Raw genomic sequence first — 21,220 nt, 5'->3', positions numbered from 1 at the left:
ATGTCTCCATCATTTGTCCTGTAGAAATATCAGCTGCTCCTCCACTGATTGGCTCTTCTTTCCTCTTTCATATCTTTCACACACGATTCAGAGACGACCATTTCCATTCACTGACACACAGATGGACTGAGAGCCACTGATTTTATCTGACAATCTGTTTGTCTGCAGTGTTTCTGTAGAAAATGAATTGATGAAACAAGCTGCAGGTGATTGTTCCACACAAAACTGAGACTCAGTTCATTTCTCCTCCATATTATTCCAGGAGCTCTTTTAGTTGGGGCCCCTGACACTTTCCTGCCTTTTCTAATAGTAAAGTCTGAACTATATGAAGCAGCAACAACAAACCAAACCAAACAGCGGAGGCACAGATAGACATCAATAAAAACAGCAAATATGTCCTGACAGACAGTTTTTCTGTTTGTACTGTGACCAGCCACAGAGATATAATCACCTATCAGAGCTGCTGAGATGCTTTATTGTGACACTATTTATGGATTTGGGTCTTTATCATCTAATTCATCAGGTAGAGTTTGTCCTGATAGGACCAGGAGGCCTCTGACTCTGTGGATGGAGTGTTAACTGTCTCTCTGAAAATCACATAGAGCCTGAAAAACCCTGTCAGCCCCTCTGAGCTCAGTCCCGTAGAGTTCATCTAATGACAGAGAAAGTCAGAGCTGTTTTCCAGCCGCTGTCCGGCCGAGCTCAGACCGCATTTAGCGGCTCAGACTGCGGGAGAGCAGCGGCTCAGGTCCGCCTCATCCACAGGCTGATTCAGGCAGGAAAAGCTGCCTTCAGTCAGCAGTAAGTGGAGCCACAGACTAACAAAGGCTCCGTGTTCAGCTACTGACCATCAGCTCACTCTGCTTCTACTCTGACTCCACCGCTTCTACTGCAAATATCCACACAACATGGCGGATAATGAATGAATGAAGAAACACAAACCGCTGCGTCTCTTCGCGCCACCATGTGAAATAACGGACCTCTTCCTGCCACTTTACAGTGACAACTCAGAGTCTACACAACTAAGAACCTCAACGCAGTTTCAAAAAACAAAAATACAAAAACACAACATCCAAAAAACTCGAACATCAGATAATTCAGGTAACTACAGGAAGTGTTGATGAGTAAAACATTGAAAGTGCGGACACTTACCTTCAGACAGAGAAAATCATCTGCGCCACAAACTTTGGTCAAAGTGAAAGTAAACTTTCAGCAACCGTGGAGTACAGTGATGGGAATACCGACTCTTTTAAGAGAGCCGGTTCTTATGGCTCTGCTCACTAAGAAGAGCAGTTCTTTCGGCTCCCAAGTGACTCACCAGATTTATTTGTTGCTTAAATTATTTTATTACTAAAATAACGTATGTTAAATACTGTGTAAAATGAATTACCAATGTGCAAAACATACATTATATCAAGTGTTTATTATTTATATGGCTTGGCTAAACATTGATTATTATAGGAAATATGCTGTAAAAGAATTTAATGGAGGCTGTGCACTGTGTAAAATGGCAACAAAGGTGACACAGGATATATCCAATAAAAAATGATGGTCATAGATGAGCTCTGGACTAACTTACAACCAGGTGATGCACTGTAAAATATTACAACAGTGAAATGAACTTGTAAAAAATAAAAAAAGCAGATGTACTGTACAGTGGAAGTTAGACTGCACTGTTAAACAACCTGGGTGACAACGTGGAAAACATCACAAGGGAAAGGACTGTCAGAAATATGTGATGCAATGTGAAAATGAAAACGACCAATGACAACATCAGCAGTAAAAGTACACAAGTATTATCAGCAGCCAGAGGATTCACTGTAAAACATGAAAAACAGGGTGAACACCAGGTATACACTGTAAAAATGTAAAATGTAAAAAATCTGAATGCTGGCCCTCAGAGCTCAGAGCTGAGGCCAGAGATGCACAGCCTTCCTCTCTGATCAGACATCCTGACAGCAAATAACATCACACAGGAACCCTCTGTCAAAACCTGCTGGTCTGTTTTATTGTACTTTTTTGTTCACATTTTTGTTTTTGGTTCTGGTCCATTTTGGTCTAGGTTCAATGTATTTAAGACAAGTTCCTTAAACATCATCTGTAGGATTTAAGAGAAAATGATGAATAATTGTCTGAGTCTAGAAAGTTCTGCTGAACTTCCTGATCCTGACCTGAGAGTCTCCAGGGTACAGTGTGGACTCTCCAGTCCAGCAGACAGAAACTTCACCCCTGAATCCTGCAGGTCATAGTTACTCAGGTCCAGGTGTCTCAGACTAGAGGACTGGGAGCTGAGAACTGAGGACAGAGCTTCACAGCTTCTCTCTGAGAGGTTGCAGCTGTTCAGTCTGAAGAGGGAACAATGAAGAAAAAGTCAAATAACATTTGTGTTGAAAGGACAATCAAAGGAACAAAACTGTCAGTTTGCTCTGCAGCTCACAGCAAACTAACAGACCTGCATTTGAAAACTGGACCAAACATCAAACAGATTTGTTCAGTGAAGCAGAAATATCAGCTCTTTATCCACCTGCTAACCAATGAGGAGTTTCTACATTGGTGATCATCTTTCATTGGCTCTGATTCGAATCCTTTCTGTTTTATTCTCAACAAGTTGGAGACATGACAGTTAAATTTAAATACAATCAGTAAGTATTTTTCAAGTCAATTCAATTTTAAGATAAGACTTTATTGATCCCACAGTGGGGAAATTCACCTGTTAGGAAGCTCACAAGAAAAACTGAAAAAAAAGGATGAAGTGCAGAAAAACAAGAAATGTGCATGCAAAGGACCTGCGGTAGCGTTCCTTCCTACACTGTGGATGTTCAAGTCTGCTGCTGAAGGAGGTGCTCAGTGACTCCACAGTCTGGTGCAGGGGGTGAGAGGTGTTGTCCATAATGGATGTCAGCTTAGCATCCTCCTTATTTATATAGCACCTTCCACATTCAAAATTGTCTCGAAGCGCTTTACAGAGACCCAGAGTCTGACCCCAGAGCAAGCACTTAAGGCGACAGTGGCAAGAAAAAACTCCCTTTTAACAGGAAGAAACATTGAGCAGAACCTGGCTCAGATGGGGGACCCTCCTGCTGATGGCCGGGCTGGGTGAAAGGACGAAAAGGAGGAAGACAGGACAGCTGGGAATGGAGGAGAGGAGGAGAAGGACATGCAGCATATAAAACATGATACAAACAGGGTTGGCAGTGAACAATGTTAGAGGAACAGCATTCAGATTACAGAACAGTTAGTGGATACTGTGTGCTCAGCAGATAACAGTTATGATAGGAAACAGAGCACAGAGGCAAAAAGCTGTCATGATTGGTAATTATTTACATTACAGTCTGTATAAAATATTAATCCAACATGTATCTGTAGCAGAATGGAACATTAAACATAGTAGTGTGTTAGAAATGGATCACTGTAGACAATAAACAGCAGCAGGTGGGTGGAGCCAGGACCACAGACAGAGAACATGCAGCTCTGGAGCCAGAGACACCTGCAGAAAGGTACAGAGAAAGAGAGACCAGAGAGAAACAAACACAGGACTACGGGACAGAGAGGACACAGAGTTAATAACATGGAATAAAGGCTAATAAATGTGAGGGTGGGTCTGAGGAGAGAAAGAGAGAAGAGAAGAGGTGTGCAGAGGATCATGGGAAGTCCCCCAGCATCCTAGGCCTATAGCAGCATAACTAAGGGATGGGTCAGTTGCCTGACCCAGCCCTACTATGGGCTTTATCCTTAACTGTAACAGTGTCTATAGAAATAATTGTGACTAACTATAGGTTTAGTCATAATAACTAAAGTTGTAACTACAACTAATCAGAAGCTTTGTCAAACAAAAAGGTTTTAAGCCTAATTTTAAAATTACAGAGTGTGTCTGCTTCCTGAACCCTTATCTTCATATTTACAAGTTATTAATTGTTTAGTTTGCTCAGCTGTTCATTTATTTATAACTAAGTAGTGTGGGCCAACATAAATAGTACAGGCATTGTAATGTTGTAGTTTCACCACAAGAGGGAGTTGGTGATTTGGAGTCGTTCCTGGTCAGCGAACGTCGTCACGTGATGGTGTTGCTCCAATGACGCATAGACAGGAGTGCATCATTGATAATTCCGTTGTATGCCACACAACGCGCATAATGAAGGGTAACTTAGGGTCTCTTGGGGTTAGAGTACAAAGAGATTTCTCCATTTACTCCTTTGTGCGTTGTGTTAATGTTTAGCTCTAGTTGTTAGGTTTACCTCGCTGGCAGCTAATTGCTAACATTTACCAAGAAGACGCTGCAGTAGTACATGTTTTATTTGTTTACCTTAAGCCTGTGGACAATGTAGCCAGTGGGCGGAAGCCACAATATCGATATTTTTGTGTCATTTTGTTGTTTGTGACACAGTTTGATGTAAGTTGGAAAGTTAAGACGTCAACACGTGATTGTGTTGCTCCAATGACGCATAGACAGGAGAACGTCATTAATAATGCCGCTTTGTCCATTTTACAGTTTGATTAAAGCAACATACAACTACTACAAGAGTGCTACAAATATATTAATGCATATATTAGTAATATATTGATCCAATATATACACTTTGTATTGACACATTCTTTATAACCAAGACTATGAAATAATTTTAGGTCAATTTAAGCTTTGATAACGTTGCTGGAGCAGAACCTCACACATGAATGTGGTTAATATTATTAAAGTCAGTCAACAAATGAACTGTCATCTGTCACCGAGTTGAAAGGAGAGAGGAGTTTATTTTAAATTCACAGAATCTTTATCAGAACCATGTTTAGTTCCTAAAAGTTCAAAATGACTTTACAGTATATTATAGTGATTATGTCATGAGGCAGCCCGGCTGCCCCTGGGATTGTTCTCTTTTCTTTCTGTGTTTGCGTGGGGGTGTGTTCTTCAGTGTGGGTGTGTTCACAGGTGTGGATTCCAGGGCAGCTCCTCACTTTCAACCTGAGTGCACACACTTGTGCGCAATCTGGGCGTGATTACTCTACACTCCAGACTATAAGAGGCTCGGCTTTCCTGTTGACCATCGCCAGATCGTTCCGTCATCTCCAGTGGTGACTTACCTCTGTGCTTACGCCATTAGATCTTCTTTTGCTGATTACTTACCTTTTGTGTTTCCTTGCTCCAGACCATACTAACCTCCGTGTCCTCTCCTCTGCTGCAGAATCCTCCGGTCTATTTCCCGAGCTCACTCACCACCATTCTTGCTGACGTTTTTCCTCGGCCCTGGAATCCACCTGCTGCCATTTTGTCACCTCATTTGTTTGTTGTTTCTTTTGGAATAAAGACTGTTAACACAGCAATCCGGTCTGCTTTTGAGTCCTGCCCCGATTCTAAGACTGAGCATAACAGATTACTTATGATTTAATAAATGAAGTGATTCAGACCACATGTCTAAATGTAAAAGACTATATTAGTTATAAGGTTATTGTGTTTGTCCTCATCCCAGTTCAATCTCATGACTGGATTTAAAATTTCATTTGGAAATTTACTGTTTTGATGTAAAATAACTTCAGTGTCTCACTATGAGAGACTCCCACTCACTCATTCACTCACTGTCACCACTGAGACAGCAAATAGATACACTTTGAAGCAGTGAAGGTATTTGGAAAGTTTTTTTCGCTGCCCACGTGTGTGTGTGTGTGTGCGCACCCAGCCCACCACAGGCTCTGAGAGAACCTATTTCACAACAACTCATCATATCAGTTATCTGGTTAGAAAGTGATGAAACAGTTTGAAACACTAACGAAGCAAAATGCATGATCTTCAGCAGAAATCTGTCACAGGCTGAGTGTTCCTTTAAAATCTTCTCCCTGCCTCTGAGATCCTTTTTGTCAACTGCTGTAAGTATCAGTGCATCTGGCTGGACGACATCATGGTTCACAGGTCAGCCTCCAAAACCCTCCTTCACCAGCAGCATGTGATTTACACTCTGCTGTCTGCTTTGTGACCGGGGCTCAGCACTTCAGTGCAGCCTGTGCTCACTGGTGAAGCGGCCCTCACTCCTCTCCCACACACAGATGCACTGGTTTTAATTACTGTTTTGTCTCTGCCCTTCATGCTGCCTCTTGGCCAGGTTGTAAATAAGAATTGCTTTTCTGTCGACTTACCTGCTTAAATAAAGGTTGAATAACTAAATAAATAAAAACATCAATAAAACAACAGAACTGTACGCAGGTCAGCAAACACTGTGCACAACATTAATGTTCTCATCTCTGTGTTATTCTAGCATTACATTATTTATTATATTATTTTAATTATGTCATTATCACTAACTGCTGTTACTGTGGTGTGTAAAACACAGAAGTGGCTGCACAGAAGTGAGACCTGCTGTGAGTCAGGGTTAAATCTATTCACAGTCCATGAGCAGAAAATGTGTGAATTTGCATGTCTTTGCTATAAAAACCATATGGACCTGCTCATTGGTCTGGTATCACAGGAAGTTTCCTTAACAGGGAAGTTGAGTAATTAGTTCATTGCACATCAGCATCAGCATCAGCATCAGCTCGTTCCTTCGCCTCAGAGGATCTGTGCTGCTGCTTCTCTGCTGTGGGCTCGTTTGGTGAGACAACGTTTTACTCTGAACCTTGTTAACGTAGAGAGTTAAATCCTGTTGTTACTGTTCAGACACTGAAAAACACCTGATGTGATATGTGGTCATTTTATTGGCTGTGGTTTGGTTCAGCAGAACGACACTCGTGAAACTTTAGCTCGGCGTCTGTGGAAACATTCTCCGTTGATGTGAAATGTGATGTTTCACTGTGCAGCTCTGCACATGATGTTCGTCACAAACTCACAACTCAGAGACGAGCGGCTGCACAAGAGAAGTTCCTGATGTCAGTGTTTGGTAAAATCCACTGAATGGTTGTGTTTGTAAATCCAGGTGATGACTTTGGTCCAGTGTGTGAACATGGTGACAGCCAGCGTGCTGCTGAGCCTCTTCTTTCTGTCAGGTGAGCTGCTGCTTCAGTCACTTTAAGGTGAATATTATGGTCTGTTTCTCTCTCTGTGACAGCACTGACTGTGGGTGTATGTGGCCTCAGACATCACCTGTTGGGGGGTGAAGGGCGGTTATTATTAATCATTAAGAAAAATAAAAAAAGACCATGATGCAACACTCTGCTGCTGAAGTCTGCTCAGTTTACTTTCACCTCATGGAGCATTTTCCATGTTACATTAATCACATGATGTTAATCATGAATCTGGTTTTACAGGAGCTTTGGCTGATTGTTCTCTGGAGCCAAACCTCTTCATTACTGCACCACAGAAGATGGAAGCACTGAGAGGATCTTGTTTGCAAATCCCATGTACCTTTAGTGCTAATCCTGAAAAAGGCTTTAACAGTAGCAGAGCCTCCTCTGGAGTGTGGATTAAAAATGACTACAGATTTCAGTTGAATCCAAACAATGTGATATTCAATGGTACCGGGTCAGTGAACAAATATGCAGCAAACATCACTGGAAACCCGAGTCAGAAAAACTGCACCACTCTGTTTTCCAGTTTAACCACAGCTGACACAGACAGTTACTTCTTTTTTTTATTTTTATTCGTTTGTTTTTAATGTTGTTGTCAGAGCTTTGGCTTTGACATGACATTGACATTGACACTGGGACTCCATGGGGGGCGGCACCACCACCAGCCTGGACTGTTGATACAAGGCAGCGGTTCAGAGTCTGTGTTGGACGTGTTGTTCCTTCTTCGCTCACCACAGCTGTGAGACACATTTTATCCTCATTCTGATGTTTGGTGTGAACATGAAGTGAAGCCCTGGGCCTGTATCTGCACTGGCTGACTGATCACTGCATGAATAAGCAGGTGCTCAGGTGTTCCTAATAAAGTGCTCAGTGAGTGTTTTCCTTATCCCATCCAGAGACTTTTAAACAGTGAGGTCTCAGGTTTGAATGTTTTTTTCTGAAATGTTGAGTTTGTTTCTCAGATGTTGAGCTGACACAAACCGGATTGTTTGTTTTCTTTGGTGTAAAATGAGTGTTTGTTGTTTCACCACAGATTCTGCTCCGAGCCCCAGGATTCACATCTTAGGTGATGTGAAGGAGAAGGAGTCTGTGGGTATAACCTGCTCAGTTGTCTCTCCCTGTCCACAGTCCCCTCCCACACTCACCTGGGCTGTCCCACATGAGTCTCAGAACAAACTGGAGCAAAACATAGATGGAACCTTTACAGTTAAAATCCAGGAGAACATCACTCTGTCAGACAAACATGATGGACGCAGCATCTCCTGCTCTGCCAAATATCCTGTGAATGGAGGGACAGCTGTCTCACCAGCAGAGGGCAAAGTGACTCTCAGTGTCTCATGTAAGAAACCCTTCAGCACCTGAAGATTCATGAGCTGTCAGCTGGTTTCCATGCAGGGCCTGATGCTCCTCCTCTCTCCTCTGTCTTTTTATATTTTGCCCAGATACCCCCAAGGACACCTCAGCATCCATCAGTCCACCAGGTGGGGTGTCAGCAGGTACCCAGGTGAACCTGACCTGCTCCAGCAGAGCCAATCCTCCCATCAGCCACTTCACCTGGTTCAAGCAGATCCCAGGTGGATCCATCAATGTATCTGAAGGAGACGTTTACGGTTTCAACGCCACAGATGAAGGAGTTTATTTCTGCGTGGCCACCAACGCCCTCGGTGATCAGACGTCACCAACGATCCGTCTGAATCTGAACGGTAAATATTGAACTGGACTCAGTGTGAGACCGTTACCACAGAGTGTGACCTCTGACCTTCCATAAGGAGAGATCAAGTCACATTATTTGAGCAGTTAGTATGATGTCACATATGGAGTCAGAGGAGCATCAGAACAAAGCAGAAATCTGATTTATTTATTTATTTTCACATCTATTTGTTCATTTATTTCTGTTTTTAAAAAAAACATCTATTTATTTATTGCAAATAAATTAAAAACGTTCAGTACATTAAAAGAAAATAATAATTTTTAGGACAATAAAATAAATAATAATATATTATTTATAGATAAAAAATAATAATTTATATGCAATCAGTGTGACGCACAACAATCAGAATCATGAGACTTTATTTCTAAGACTAGACCCAAAGAACAGAACAGAACTCAGAGCAGAGACAAAAGGCAGTTCAACTGTTTCATTTTGTTCTGAGAGTCAGGCTTTAGGCTCAGAGGGAGTTCAGGCAGACGGCTCAGGCTGCTGTGGTCTGAGGGAGGACGTGAGTCCAGGTTCCTTCCACAGATGGTGAAGGACAGAGCCGGGGACCACGTCTCCAGAGACCAGCTGAGCAAATGTTTGAGCTGGAGATCCTGGGGCACAGGTAAGACAACAGACGTGAGTAAACCAAACCAACAGGTAAACGTTCGTCAACACAGGTAAGTCATGATGTCCCCACGCTCTGTCCTGTTCCTGAAACAGCAGGAACAAGAGGAGGAGGGAGACCCCGTCTACCCCTAACAGAGGCTGGTTTTGCAGGTGCTTTGGCTTCTGATCCTGAGGAATCAAACCTTTTCATTACTGCTGCACAGGAGACAGAAGCACTGAGACCATCTGTAACTGTGGAGCTGAATGAAGAGACATTCAGCTGCACCAGAGATGGAGAAGACTCTGGATCTGACTGTAAACAGTGAGACCTTCAGCTTCCACCCTGTGTCCTCACTGTCTGAAATCCCTCTCTGCTTCTTTCACTGTTAACAGACACTCAACAGTTGGTGAAGCCGTGTAAATAATGTGAAATTCATTCTCACAGTCAACAGTTTGTGGCTTTAGCTTCATCTTAAGGTGAGCACTCTGGAAAGGCATGGATCCACCTCACAGAGGGCAGCGATCAGAACAGAGTTGGCTTCAGTCCCCTTTCTTCGCACTGTGTCCATCACGTCTCGTGCTTTATCTGCTTTGCTTTTGGTTTGGGCTGACTGCATTTCATCATCATTTATAACGCCACGCTCAAGAAGTTTGTCCAGAAGCTGCTTTAGAACAGATTCAGACACTCTTTTAACAAACTGCCCGCGAACTAAGAGCAGCCTGTCCTCTGCTGGAAGGCTGTCCTCTGCTAGAAGGCTGTCCTCTGCTGGAAGGCTGTCCTCTGCTGGGAGGCTCCTCTGTACAGTTATCCTCCTTGGACCTGGAAGAAAACCAGAGAAAGACTTTGGTTGATAATCACTTTCAAACAGATCTAATTACAAAAGTGCAAATGAAATGAACAGAATTGTTTTCTGTCTGCTGCAGCCTCTGCTCTGTACATCACCAGACACTATGGACAAGCCCCTCCACATGCTGTCAATCACACAGACACGTCCCTGTGATTGCGGTTCTACTGTTTGATTAAACTGTTGTTTGTGCATTGAAGCTGTTGGTTGAGGTGAAGCTGAATTTGAACTTTTAAAGGCTGATTATTTCCTCCATATTATTTATCTGAAAATTCTCACATGTGAGCAGCTGGAACTGTTAGATCTTTGGTATTTCTACAGGCAGCACTTCTGTTTGTAACAGTTTAATCATCAGTAAAGCTTCATGTTTACTCAGACCTTTATATGTTTTGTATGCAAACATCTTAATTAATTAATTAATTAGTAAGTAACTAGAAGTAACTAGAAACTGTAGCTGTCAAAGAAATGTGAAGCAGTAAAAAGCAGAATATTTCCCTCTGACACATAGTGAAGTTTGCTGCACCATAAGCACAAACACCTAAAATCTGAACTGCAGTACTGGAGTAACTGTACTTAGTTACATTCCAGCACAGAGAACTACGACCACATCCAGATGTGCTCCACTGCATTTATGCCTGCATTTATACCTACATGTTCTTGATCAAAGTTACTTTCAGCTTCTCCTCATTCAGCTCTTCAGTGGAACGTTTTGACTCACAGGTCAGAGTTTTCAACCATCTCTTACTAATTTTAAACAGACTGGTCCTGGAGCTCCATGAACAATAAGATCCACTCACGCTGGTTACACAGTGGGCCGTAGAATAAGAGCAGGCTGACGTTGATCTCAGGCAGAACAAGTGTAAAGGCACTATGGATCAATCAGTAACTATGACATTACTCTACTGTCTTCTGTTCTTTTCTCTTCTATCAGGCCGAGTGATGCTGCAGGTAGATGAAGTATTTACCGGTAAGCTCAACTTCGTGCTTCCACACATCTGTACTTGTTTGGTCTCGGACTGTTACAGCTGCTTCTTCTATGTTTGTAGGCAGACGGACCTCAAATATTGGGTGGTAATTTGGTCCAAAATCCAGGTCAAAATCTTCTTTCTGAAAACCAGTAGCACCAGTGTCAGGATCTTTAGCGTATCCAAAGTAAACTTAAGGTACCCAGCAGCAGTTTATGAATCATGTTCATCTGAAATACTCACCTCAGGCTGTACTTTAAAGGCCACCGGACAGTGAACAGTGTAGCTTTGGTCTTTGATGAGTTTGCATTTGGAAGGTGCCTGGATGTACTCAGAATTTCGCTGTTTTGCACTTACCTTAGAAGACATGAGAACATTTTAGTTAGAAGGCAGATCAGCAGCAGAGCCCCACTGATCAGAGAAATCAGAGATTTTCTCTTTCATATGTTCTCCTGACTTCTGGTAGCAGTGAGGGAGATACTGGGCTGGGTGTAGCTACACATCAGTGCACAGCTTTCCTGACAGTCCCTGTAATGTAATGTTTATCCAGTTCTTGTCAATCTTTGTTAAATCACAGAGGTTTTCTCGAGTTTCACCAATAAAATTATTTAAAAAAGGAAATTCCATCTTATCAGGTGAGTAACTGTTTTTTATTTGTTTCACAGGTCTGATAGATACTGATGAGTTTGGACTGACAGTGAAGCTGTAACATTTCATAAACATTTTACCTCCTCCAGAGGGACGTTGCTCGGCAGGAGAAACACATTGAGGTTCTGCCTCTGTGTTTGTGGGTTTGGTGGTCGGAGGAACAGCAAAACTTGGCCATTAATTGTTTTCATGTTGTTCCATAACCTCCCTAAAATGTCCCAGACTAGACCAAAGGAAGACAGATGAGGGACGCTGACAATCACGTGAGTGTCTGTGATCTCCAGCGGCTCGAGGATGGTCATTCCATCACCAGTGATGTGGACGACTGACAGCAGGCCTTCAGACAGCAGAGCTGTGAAAACACAAAGGAGTTCAACATCCGTGTTACTGACAACAGCCTCAATACAGTAGCAGCAATCACTTTATTCTATATGTGGGACACTCAGTCTTGTCACTGAAGAATTAAACAGTTGCCCACAGTTAGTGGGTGGGCAGCGGGTGAGGGACTGGGCCCTTGCTGCTGCAGGTCAGACTGCTTTCAGTCAGCTGGGGTGAGGTTCAGAGGGGACAAACCTCTGAACGTGGGGGATCAGGCTACAAGAAATGACAACAAAGAAAAGATAATGGTTTTTAATATATTCAGGATCCTCAGAGGATAAATCCAGATGACCTGAGAGACCACCTGCTCTTTACTCTGTGAACCTGTATGATAATTCTAAATCATCAACATGTCTTTTGGATCCTATCCCGACCAGACTTCTTAAAGATGTATTGCCTTTGATTGGCACTCACATATTAGATCAGATAAATCTCTCGTTGGTTACAGGATATGTCCCACAGGCTTTTAAGGTTGCAGTTATCAAACCTTTACTTAAAAAGCCTTCTCTGGACTCTGACATTTTGGCAAACTATAGACCTATATCCAATCTCCCCTTTAATTCTAAAATTCTTGAAAAGGCTGTTGCAACTCAGTTGTGTGATCATCTACATAGGAACGGTTTGTTTGAAGTTTTTCAGTCAGGATTTAGAGTTCATCATAGCACAGAGACAGCACTGGTGAAAGTTACCAACGACCTTCTTATAGCATCAGATAATGGACTCGTCTCTATACTTGTCCTGCTAGATCTTAGTGCTGCATTTGACACCATTGATCATAATATCCTATTGGATAGATTGGAACATGTTATTGGGATTAAAGGAACAGCACTAGGCTGGTTTAAATCATATCTATCAGATAGATACCAGTTTGTTTATGTTAATGATGATCCCTCCATGTATACCAGAGTAAGTCATGGAGTTCCACAGGGTTCTGTGCTTGGACCGATAATGTTCACCTTATACATGCTTCCCCTAGGCAATATTATCAGGAAGCATGGAATAAATTTCCATTGCTATGCGGATGATACCCAGCTATATTTATCTATGAAACCAGACGAAACAGATCAGTTAACCATACTTCAGGCATGTCTTAAAGACATAAAGGCCTGGATGACCTGTAACTTTCTTCTGCTGAATTCAGACAAAACTGAGGTTATTTTGTTTGGTCCCAAACACCTCAGAAACAGTTTATCTAATCATATAGTTACTCTGGATGGCATTAATTTAGCCTCCAGTACGACTGTGAGGAACCTTGGAGTTATTTTTGATCAGGATCTGTCCTTTAACTCACATATAAAACAAGTCTCTAGGACCGCCTTCTTTCACCTGCGCAATATCAGTAAGATTAGGAACATTCTGTCGCAGAGTGATGCTGAAAAATTAGTCCATGCTTTTGTTACTTCTAGGCTGGACTACTGTAATTCCCTATTATCAGGATGTCCAGTTAACTCTCTAAAAAGCATCCAGCTGATCCAAAATGCTGCAGCGAGAGTACTGACTGGAATTAGCAAGAGAGATCACATTACTCCTGTACTAACTTCTCTTCATTGGCTTCCTGTAAAATCCAGAATTGATTTTAAAATCCTTCTCCTTACATATAAGGCCCTCAATGGCCAGGCTCCTTCATATCTCAAAGAGCTGATAGTACCATATCATCCTAACAGATTGCTTCGTTCCCAGAATGCAGGTTTGCTTATGGTTCCCAAAATCTCTAAAAGTAGAATGGGAGGCCGAGCCTTTAGCTATCAGGCCCCTCTCCTATGGAACCAACTGCCAGTTTGGGTTCGGGAAGCAGACACCCTCTCTAATTTTAAAACGAAGCTTAAAACCTTCTTGTTTGATAAAGCTTATAATTAGTTGTAGTTACAGTCCTAGTTATTTATTAAACTTATAGTTAGTCACAATTATCTCTATAGACACTGTTACAGTTAAGGATATAGCCCTTAGTAGGGCTGGCTCAGGCAACTGAATCATCCCCTAGTTATGCTGCTATAGGCCTAAGCTGCTGGGGGACATCCCATGAATTACTGCACACTTCTTCTTCTTTCTCTTTCTCTCCTCAGACCCACTCTCAAATTTATTAGCCTTTATTACATGTCATTAACTCTGTGTCCTCTCTGTCCCGTAGTCCTGTGTTTGTTTCTCTCTGGTCTCTCTTTCTCTGTACCTTTCTGCAGGTACCTCTGGCTCCGGAGCTGCATGTCCTATGGTCCTGGCTCCACCCACCTGCTGCTGTTTATTGTTTACAATGATCTATTTCTAACATGTTTAATGTTCCGTTCTGCTACAGATAAATATTGGATTAATATTCTTTGCAAACTGTAATGTAAATAATTACCAGTCATGACAGCTTTTTGCCTCCGTGCTCTGTTTCATAATTCTAATCTGCTGAGCACACATTATCCAATAACTGTTCACTAACTGTAATGTAAATACTGACCCACATTGTCTGTATTATGCTGCATGTCTTTCTCCCCCTCTCCTCCATTCCTAGCTGTCCTATCTTCCTCCTTTTCCTCCTTTCACCCAGCCCGGCCATCGGCAGGAGGGTCCCCCATCTGAGCCAGGTTCTGCTCAAGGTTTCTTCCTGTTAAAAGGGAGTTTTCCTTGCCACTGTCGCCTTAAGTGCTTGCTCTGGGGTCAGGCTCTGGGTCTCTGTAAAGCGCTTTGAGACAATTTTGATTGTGGAAGGCGCTATATAAATAAAATTGAATTGAATTGAATTGAATTGAATTAATTAGTACTGTATTAAAATGTTATTTCTTCAGTGTCAGTACAAACATATTGTTAATGAGAACAATAAGACTGACATCACATATCTGACTCTGTTGCCGTGAATTTTAAATATCATTTTATCAATAAATTGAGAAAATGGGTTTGTTCCCTCACTATCAAAGAAAACTTTCAAAATAATATGATGTTTTGTTTTGTTTATGTACAGTAGACCCATGTTCTTCTAGAAAATGTCATGTCATTGCTTTGGTGATTATATAACTCTTCACAGCTCCTTGATGTTTTTTACTGTCGTTTTTACTGTAAAACTCTACAGTTGATACGGAACTGTGTGAAAATAAAAATGAAACTAACAAACTGAGCTTTGTAGAGCCACGTATAAACCGAGTGTGCCCCAGTGAGCTCTGATAAACCTCATCATGCTTGAGATCTTACTGACCTCACTGAGGCAGTTCTCTGACATACGTTACAGAGTGGCTGCTGGGACAGATGTCTGCAGTGACTGTGGCTGTAATGAACTCTGCAGCTGCAGGGGACACGAACGGGACTATAGGGTTTGATCACTGCTCTAACAAAGCACAATAATCTGCTCACCATCCTTAGTTTCACAGTGTGGGAGGTGGAGCTGACAGACAGCATCCTCAGGACACTGGATATCAAACAGTGGCCCCGCAGCTGTCCTGCCAGCTGATTGGAGGAGGCTCTCATCCCACTGGACAGTCTTGTAGAGAAGCTCCGCCTCCTGATCCATTACAAACACCAGTCCAGTTACAGTACACTGGAACTCACCTGGACCAGGACACCTGAACCTGTAGGACACAGAAGGCTGAATGACCATAACAAACCACTTAAACCCTGAAACTCAAAAACTGAGCTCGTCCCAAATCAGACTCCACTTCATGAGCCCTGAGAGCCCAGAGGAAAGAGGGGACAAACTGCAGGTTCAGTTCAGTACTCAACTGTGCACGCATGTGCAAATACAAAGTCCAAACTGTCAAAAGACAAAACAGGGCTGTTAAAGCTGACTGACAGCTGGTAAAGCTGCACTGTCATCATCAGAAACTGATGTCACTTCAGGTCACGATTCAGAGGAAACTACTTGTTTCTCTAAAAACGTTTTCCTCGATCATTCTCTGTCTTCAGTGGGACGGACTGACACACAAGGTAAACATGCAGGTGAGAAAAACGAAATAAGACGGACACACAGAGGAGTTTACAGCACATACACATGCACAAACACAATATCACTATATGACCCTGGGGTTGTTACTGGAGGAGAGAGAGGGACAGGAGCCTGCAGAGACTACATCAGCTGACTGCTATGGCTCAACACAGTGAAGCTGTGGAGGAAGAAGGAGCTACTATCTTTATCATTACCTGTATGAGACTTTTGCAGATTCAGTTTGCAGTTCAGGAGTGAAGCTTGATGGAGGCTGGGATTCAGAAAGAAACATCATCATTTTACTGGAAATAACCAACTTCTGTTCAGTGAAGCAAACAAATGTTCTTCCATAGTCCATACTTAACTGAAGCTCACTGTACAGATCAGAGGGACAATTAAGTCTGAGTGGACAAATAGTGTGACACAAGTATAAGGTGCCACTGTAATTATTTACAAAGGACATCTGTGTGCTTTGAAGCACAGCAGACTCTGCAGTCTGTGGATAAAGGCTGCTGAGGACTGAACTGGTACAGAGTCAGAATCCACACAACAGATGGTTTAGTTTCCTCATCCAAAGAGACACTTGATGCCTTTCTCTCCCCCCTGTACAGAGGGTGAAGTACTGAATGCTTGTTTTCCATTGCCTGCAGCGAGTCGAGCCCTTGAATCTGAGCATCAGGATACAACGATCTTTCTCTCACCTTCATCAGCTTTGTGTTGTGGTCAGACACATCCAGCTCTGAGTCTGCTGTGTTTGGTTCCTGTTTGAGATCAGAGTCGCCTGAAGGGACGAGATGTCAGAAATCTGAGTTTACTGTTACTGTCTTCATCGGATCTGAGTCAGATAATATGAGCAGCAGCTCAAAGTCTCCTGTCATCACTTTGACTGTGGTCAAACTGCGACCGGCAGACTGAAGATCTCTGTAATGATCAATTCCTCCTTTTTATTTAATAATTCAATTTTACCTCATGTTGTCACAGTAACTGCCTTGGTTTATTTTCTTCTACTCAGCCTGCCGCTCTGTCCCTGTCTCCAGATATGTCTCACTTCCCCAGACCCAGGCATTTCTGAGATATATTCCAGACTTGACAATCCCCACCTGTCCACCAGATGTCCTCAGACTTTCCCACCAATCCTGCTCACCTGACTCCAACATCCACCTGTTTAGATTCCATATCATCCCCACCAGGACTCAAGTCAGGAGTGAGAATCTAGACTTAAGACTTTAAGGATCCAGATTCCCTTGAAGTAAACACAGCCTGTCTTCCAGAGCTCGAACCACGTGCTCATTGTACACTCAGATTTTACTGAGGACAGACTGATGGAAAGGAGACACTGTTTCAGTACTCACATGCTTTGTCTCCAGAAGCTTTAATCTCCCTGTCGTCGACCCTGTGAGGACGGACACAACCACAACAATTACAAAGTGAGTGGAGAATCATCCGCTTTTGTTTGAGTTAGCTTCATTAAACCCAACAGTGATAATCCGAGATCAGTCTCACCCTGCTTATTATTAACTGATCCTGTATCTGACACCTCTCAGTCATGAATTTTTGAAGTTTGGTCCTCTGAGCTAAGCTTCATCATTTTTCACTGTATATTTTCCCAAGATAGATTATTCTAATTTTTTGTACTTGGCTGCAAAATCATTCACTATTTCTGTTTCATTGGTAGATATTTGTACTGTGTTGATTTGGAAGATTCTGAGTGAAACCTACTGAGCTTGTCTTTCATTGGGTTCTGTAGGTTTGTTGCACACTAGATGAAATTATTTTGTTCCATGTGCTGATCTTAAAAATATTCATCTTAGTTCATGAGCTCAATACACATACAGTATTGTTCAAAATAGTCCTTAAATAGGGACCACCTGATTCACACCTGTTTTTTCACAAAATTGATGACCTCACTGATTGAATGCCACACTATTTTTTTTAACACGCCCCTTTCAACTAATTGCCCAATGGCACAGCCTTAAGAGCGTGCATATCATGAATGCTGGGTCTTGTTTGTTTTCTGAGAATCTACTGCACCTACTGGTAACTTGTTTGCCATGGAGCAATAAAAAATATACTAAAAATCGGGATTATTCTGGTTAGTCACATTGTGCTGCTATTATCTTGAACAATACTATATTCCATCCATGTCCGTTAAACTGAAAAGCCAGAGTTAAGACAAAACTTAGCTGACTGACCTTTGGTGTTCCTGATTACTAATATCTGACTGGCTGACTGTCCTCTGTGTCTCTGTCTTTCTGTCCAATCCTGAAGCCTGTCCCTGTTCTCCTCTCACAGCTTCAATGAGGAAAGCAGCCACTGAGAAGGTTGGAGGTTTACAGGAGACACTGGATCTTTGCTTTGATACGAACTGTGTTTAGTACAATACTGATGAAAGCAGCATGGACTGACTCCAACCCTCTACTGTCCTCAGAGTCTGCAGTCTACAGTCTGGGCTCTTCACAAGATCAGACAGATCCTTCAGGTCTGAATCCTGCAGGTCATTTCCTGTCAGGTCCAGGTGTCTCAGATGGGAGGGGTTGGACTTAAGAGCTGAGGCCACTTTTTTGTGCCTTGAGAGTGAAGAAGCGCACAGCGTTAGACGCACAGTATAGTTAGTTAGAGTTCGCCTTTACCTGCCATGGTCGTTGTCCGTATTCCTATCTATGTGTTTGTTCCAGTTCATGATTCAGAGTATCAAGTTAATGACAGAACGTAAGTGTCTGTTGCTTGTTATAATGCTCACATGCTGTGGGTTTAATAAAAGTGTACAAGTTTAGCACAATGTGAGATATTCTGGCCGTGTTAGGGCGTCCTGATGGTAATTTCCAGGGCAAAATATTAAGTTGTTATTTCAGTCGGTATCCTAGTTATGTTAAGGAGGACTGGATAGTGGTTTATTACTACTAAATGTTACCGCCTTTATGTTATTCTAGATTAATTGCAATGCTGAATATTGAACTGTGACAATAAACATTGCTGGGAAAACAGAAGAATAAACATCTCCTTATATCTCCTCCTGAATCCAGATCGATACACCATCCTGTCTGCTGTCATAAACAAGCCAGCCGTCCTCCATTACCTCACAAACATGCTGAGTTTGCTCTGAATATCTGAGTCACTTTGACTTTAGTCTCATCACTTTCTAAACGTGTTGGAAGAAGAAAATACTGAATATATATTTGTTGATGTGAGTGTGGAAAAAACTTGGATGTGATTTAAAGAGTGAAGCTTTTTTCTTGTTAAATGAAGCTTTGAAATCTGTAGCTCAACATTGCTCTGCTACAGTCAGTGGAAACTCCAAACTGAGGAGTGTGATCCCCCTATAATTGGAGCACACCCTCCGGTCTCCCTTCTTAAGAAGAAGGACCACCACCCCTGTCTGCCACTCCAGAGGTACTGTCCCCGACTGCCACGCGATGTTACAGAGGCTTGTCAACCAAGACAGCCCTACAACATCCAGAGACTTGAAGTACTTGGGACGGATCTCATCCACCCCCGGTGCCTTGCCACTAAGGAGCTTTTCAACCACCTGAACCAACAGGATGCAGCTTAAAAACAGTCAGATACTAAAAGTCAAACACAGCTCTCATTAACTTCAGTCACTATAAACATCACAGATCACAAAGAGTGAAGAAACATTTCTTTCTGTCTTAATGTGGAATATTTGCTTTGTATGTGAAGAAATATAAAAGTCAACTGAAGGTGAAGATGAAATTGTTCCAAAGTAAAGAGTCAATTAGCAAGTGTTGGATTTTGAATCTTCATTCAATGAGTTTGAAATATGAAGCTGAACAAGATGCTCAGTGTGGATCAGCATCAAATCTCTGAGCTCAAATCTCCTTCAAAAAGTCCCACATTCACACTCAGGTTTAACAGTTTGGAAGAAAGTTTTCAAAGTGTTCACTAAGGTTTCAAATGAAATCTTTCATATTGTGTGAAATAATAGTTTGAGCCTTTGATGTTTTGAGTGTGACTGAAGTTTGTGTTGAGAGTTTGAGAAGCTGCAGACATTCAGCACATGTGCAGTGTGTTGAATGAGACATTTCATCACATTCCAGTCATGTGTCTTTGGTCCAAAGCAAGTTCAGCTTCATCCAACACTCTCTGCTCACACATTTGAATCTGCTGTTCCAGCATTGCATTCTGGGATTCCTGGCCCCACCTTCCTGGTGGCTGTCAGCTTAGGGGGGGTCTGTGTCCCACAGTTTGTGTCCCTGTGATAAAGACACAGTGGGACGTTGACACCCAGTGGGCTCAGTGATTGGTCGGCTGTGTGGAGCTGAGAAAGGAGCCAGGGTTTGAACTTCTCTCTCTGCTCTGTTTTCATTGCTTCCACAAATATTTGTGTCCCTGTTCAGCTCAGCAGCTGAGTGTAGCTCTATGAATGTCTTCAGGAGACACTGTGTGAAAATGTCCTCTCCGTATTTAAACCATGGTGACGTGTCCTCTCTGTGACAGCAGGCTTTTCACTGTGCCTGTGAGTGAGGCCATTGGGAGCAGCTATGAACACTTGTGCCTTCAGACCTGCTCACACGTGTTGTACAGATCAGTTCTTGTCAAACATCCTGATCTCAATGAGACTTTGTGAATAACACAAGCTCAACTCAGTCAAACTGCTGACACTGTCAATGTGGACTGTAAGAGTCAGAATCAAAATCATTTTCAAAGCTTTAAAAATCACTTTGAAAATCAGAGTCAGCACTTTCACAACTTCCTTTCAACCATTTCACACTTTGAATGTTAGAAATTCTGAAGGAGATTTGACCTAATAAATACTGAATAAAGCACAACTTTCACATCATATTCATCTCAGCACACAAGTAAACAATGGAGTCTGACCTCAGAGTCTCCAGTCCACAGTCTGGACTCTGCAGAAAACCACACAGATCCTTCACTCCTGAATCCTGCAGGTCCCAGTTTTCACTCAGGTCCAGGTGTCTCAGATGGGAGGGGTTGGACTTCAGAGCTGAGGCCAGAGAAGCACAGCTGATCTCTGACAACCTGCAGCCCCTCAACCTGAATAAAGAATAACAGATGAAGATGAAAATCATTGATAATCCAATCAGATATGTCCTAATCAATGAGCTTCTCTCTAACATGAGCAGAGTGACTGTGTCCTTCTGTTGCTGTGGATTATCATCATGTCAGCCTTCTACACACATCATCCACATGTCACCACAACATTCACACACCTTTTCATGTC

General features: G+C 42.4%; 3 protein-coding genes across 5 annotated transcripts; 1 reads left to right on the top strand and 2 right to left on the bottom strand.

Annotated features, from left to right (window-relative positions):
• The first annotated feature begins 7,119 nt into the window (after nt 1–7,119).
• Nucleotides 7,120–8,721, top strand: LOC121189296 (sialoadhesin-like). Its single transcript, XM_041049250.1, has 4 exons — nt 7,120–7,140; nt 7,251–7,533; nt 8,018–8,323; nt 8,427–8,721. The coding sequence occupies exons 1-4, from the start codon at nt 7,120–7,122 to the stop codon at nt 8,696–8,698; spliced, it is 882 nt and encodes a 293-aa protein (XP_040905184.1). The 3' UTR covers nt 8,699–8,721.
• A 316-nt stretch (nt 8,722–9,037) lies between these two features.
• On the bottom strand, nt 9,038–12,028 carry LOC121189268. Of its 3 annotated transcripts, none has more exons than XM_041049225.1 (5): nt 11,828–12,028; nt 11,343–11,456; nt 11,100–11,241; nt 9,733–10,109; nt 9,038–9,294 (listed from the first exon to the last, which is right to left on the bottom strand). In XM_041049225.1, exons 1-4 carry the CDS (start codon nt 11,936–11,938, stop codon nt 9,757–9,759), a joined length of 720 nt encoding a protein of 239 aa, XP_040905159.1. In that variant the 5' UTR covers nt 11,939–12,028; the 3' UTR covers nt 9,038–9,294; nt 9,733–9,756. The 3 variants fall into 3 exon arrangements, with proteins under 3 accessions (XP_040905159.1, XP_040905160.1, XP_040905157.1); XM_041049226.1 differs by having other exon boundaries at nt 9,038–10,032; nt 10,069–10,109; XM_041049223.1 differs by having other exon boundaries at nt 9,038–10,109.
• Nucleotides 11,956–20,904, bottom strand: LOC121189295 (NACHT, LRR and PYD domains-containing protein 1a-like). The gene is made up of 7 exons (XM_041049249.1): nt 20,857–20,904; nt 17,373–17,413; nt 16,722–16,801; nt 16,236–16,291; nt 15,453–15,667; nt 12,005–12,099; nt 11,956–11,970 (listed from the first exon to the last, which is right to left on the bottom strand). The coding sequence occupies exons 3-7, from the start codon at nt 16,725–16,727 to the stop codon at nt 11,956–11,958; spliced, it is 387 nt and encodes a 128-aa protein (XP_040905183.1). The 5' UTR covers nt 16,728–16,801; nt 17,373–17,413; nt 20,857–20,904.
• Nucleotides 20,905–21,220: the final 316 nt, after the last annotated feature.

This window comes from Toxotes jaculatrix, chromosome 11 (genome assembly GCF_017976425.1).
Source record: "Toxotes jaculatrix isolate fToxJac2 chromosome 11, fToxJac2.pri, whole genome shotgun sequence".
Taxonomy (NCBI): Eukaryota; Metazoa; Chordata; class Actinopteri; family Toxotidae; genus Toxotes; species Toxotes jaculatrix.
This window is presented reverse-complemented; position numbering and strand designations above follow the sequence as displayed.

Bases quoted from the DNA above. Each gene is read 5' to 3' on its own strand.
- LOC121189296 (XM_041049250.1), top strand. From the start codon at position 7,120: ATGCAACACTCTGCTGCTGAA. The intron at 7,534-8,017 runs GTTACTTCTTTT...GTTTCACCACAG, and splicing joins AACCACAGCTGACACAGACA to ATTCTGCTCCGAGCCCCAGG. The intron at 8,324-8,426 runs GTAAGAAACCCT...TATTTTGCCCAG, and splicing joins AGTGACTCTCAGTGTCTCAT to ATACCCCCAAGGACACCTCA.
- LOC121189268 (XM_041049223.1), bottom strand. From the start codon at position 11,938: ATGAAAACAATTAATGGCCAAGTTTTGCTGTTCCTCCGACCACCAAAC. The intron at 11,242-11,342 runs GTGAGTATTTCA...ACTGGTTTTCAG, and splicing joins CCTTTAAAGTACAGCCTGAG to AAAGAAGATTTTGACCTGGA. The intron at 10,110-11,099 runs GTAAATACTTCA...GTTTTCTTCCAG, and splicing joins GCACGAAGTTGAGCTTACCG to GTCCAAGGAGGATAACTGTA.
- LOC121189295 (XM_041049249.1), bottom strand. The intron at 15,668-16,235 runs GTAATGATAAAG...TGTGTCCTACAG, and splicing joins TCTGCAAAAGTCTCATACAG to GTTCAGGTGTCCTGGTCCAG. The intron at 12,100-15,452 runs GTGAGCAGATTA...GTGTTTTCACAG, and splicing joins ACACTGTGAAACTAAGGATG to CTCTGCTGTCTGAAGGCCTG.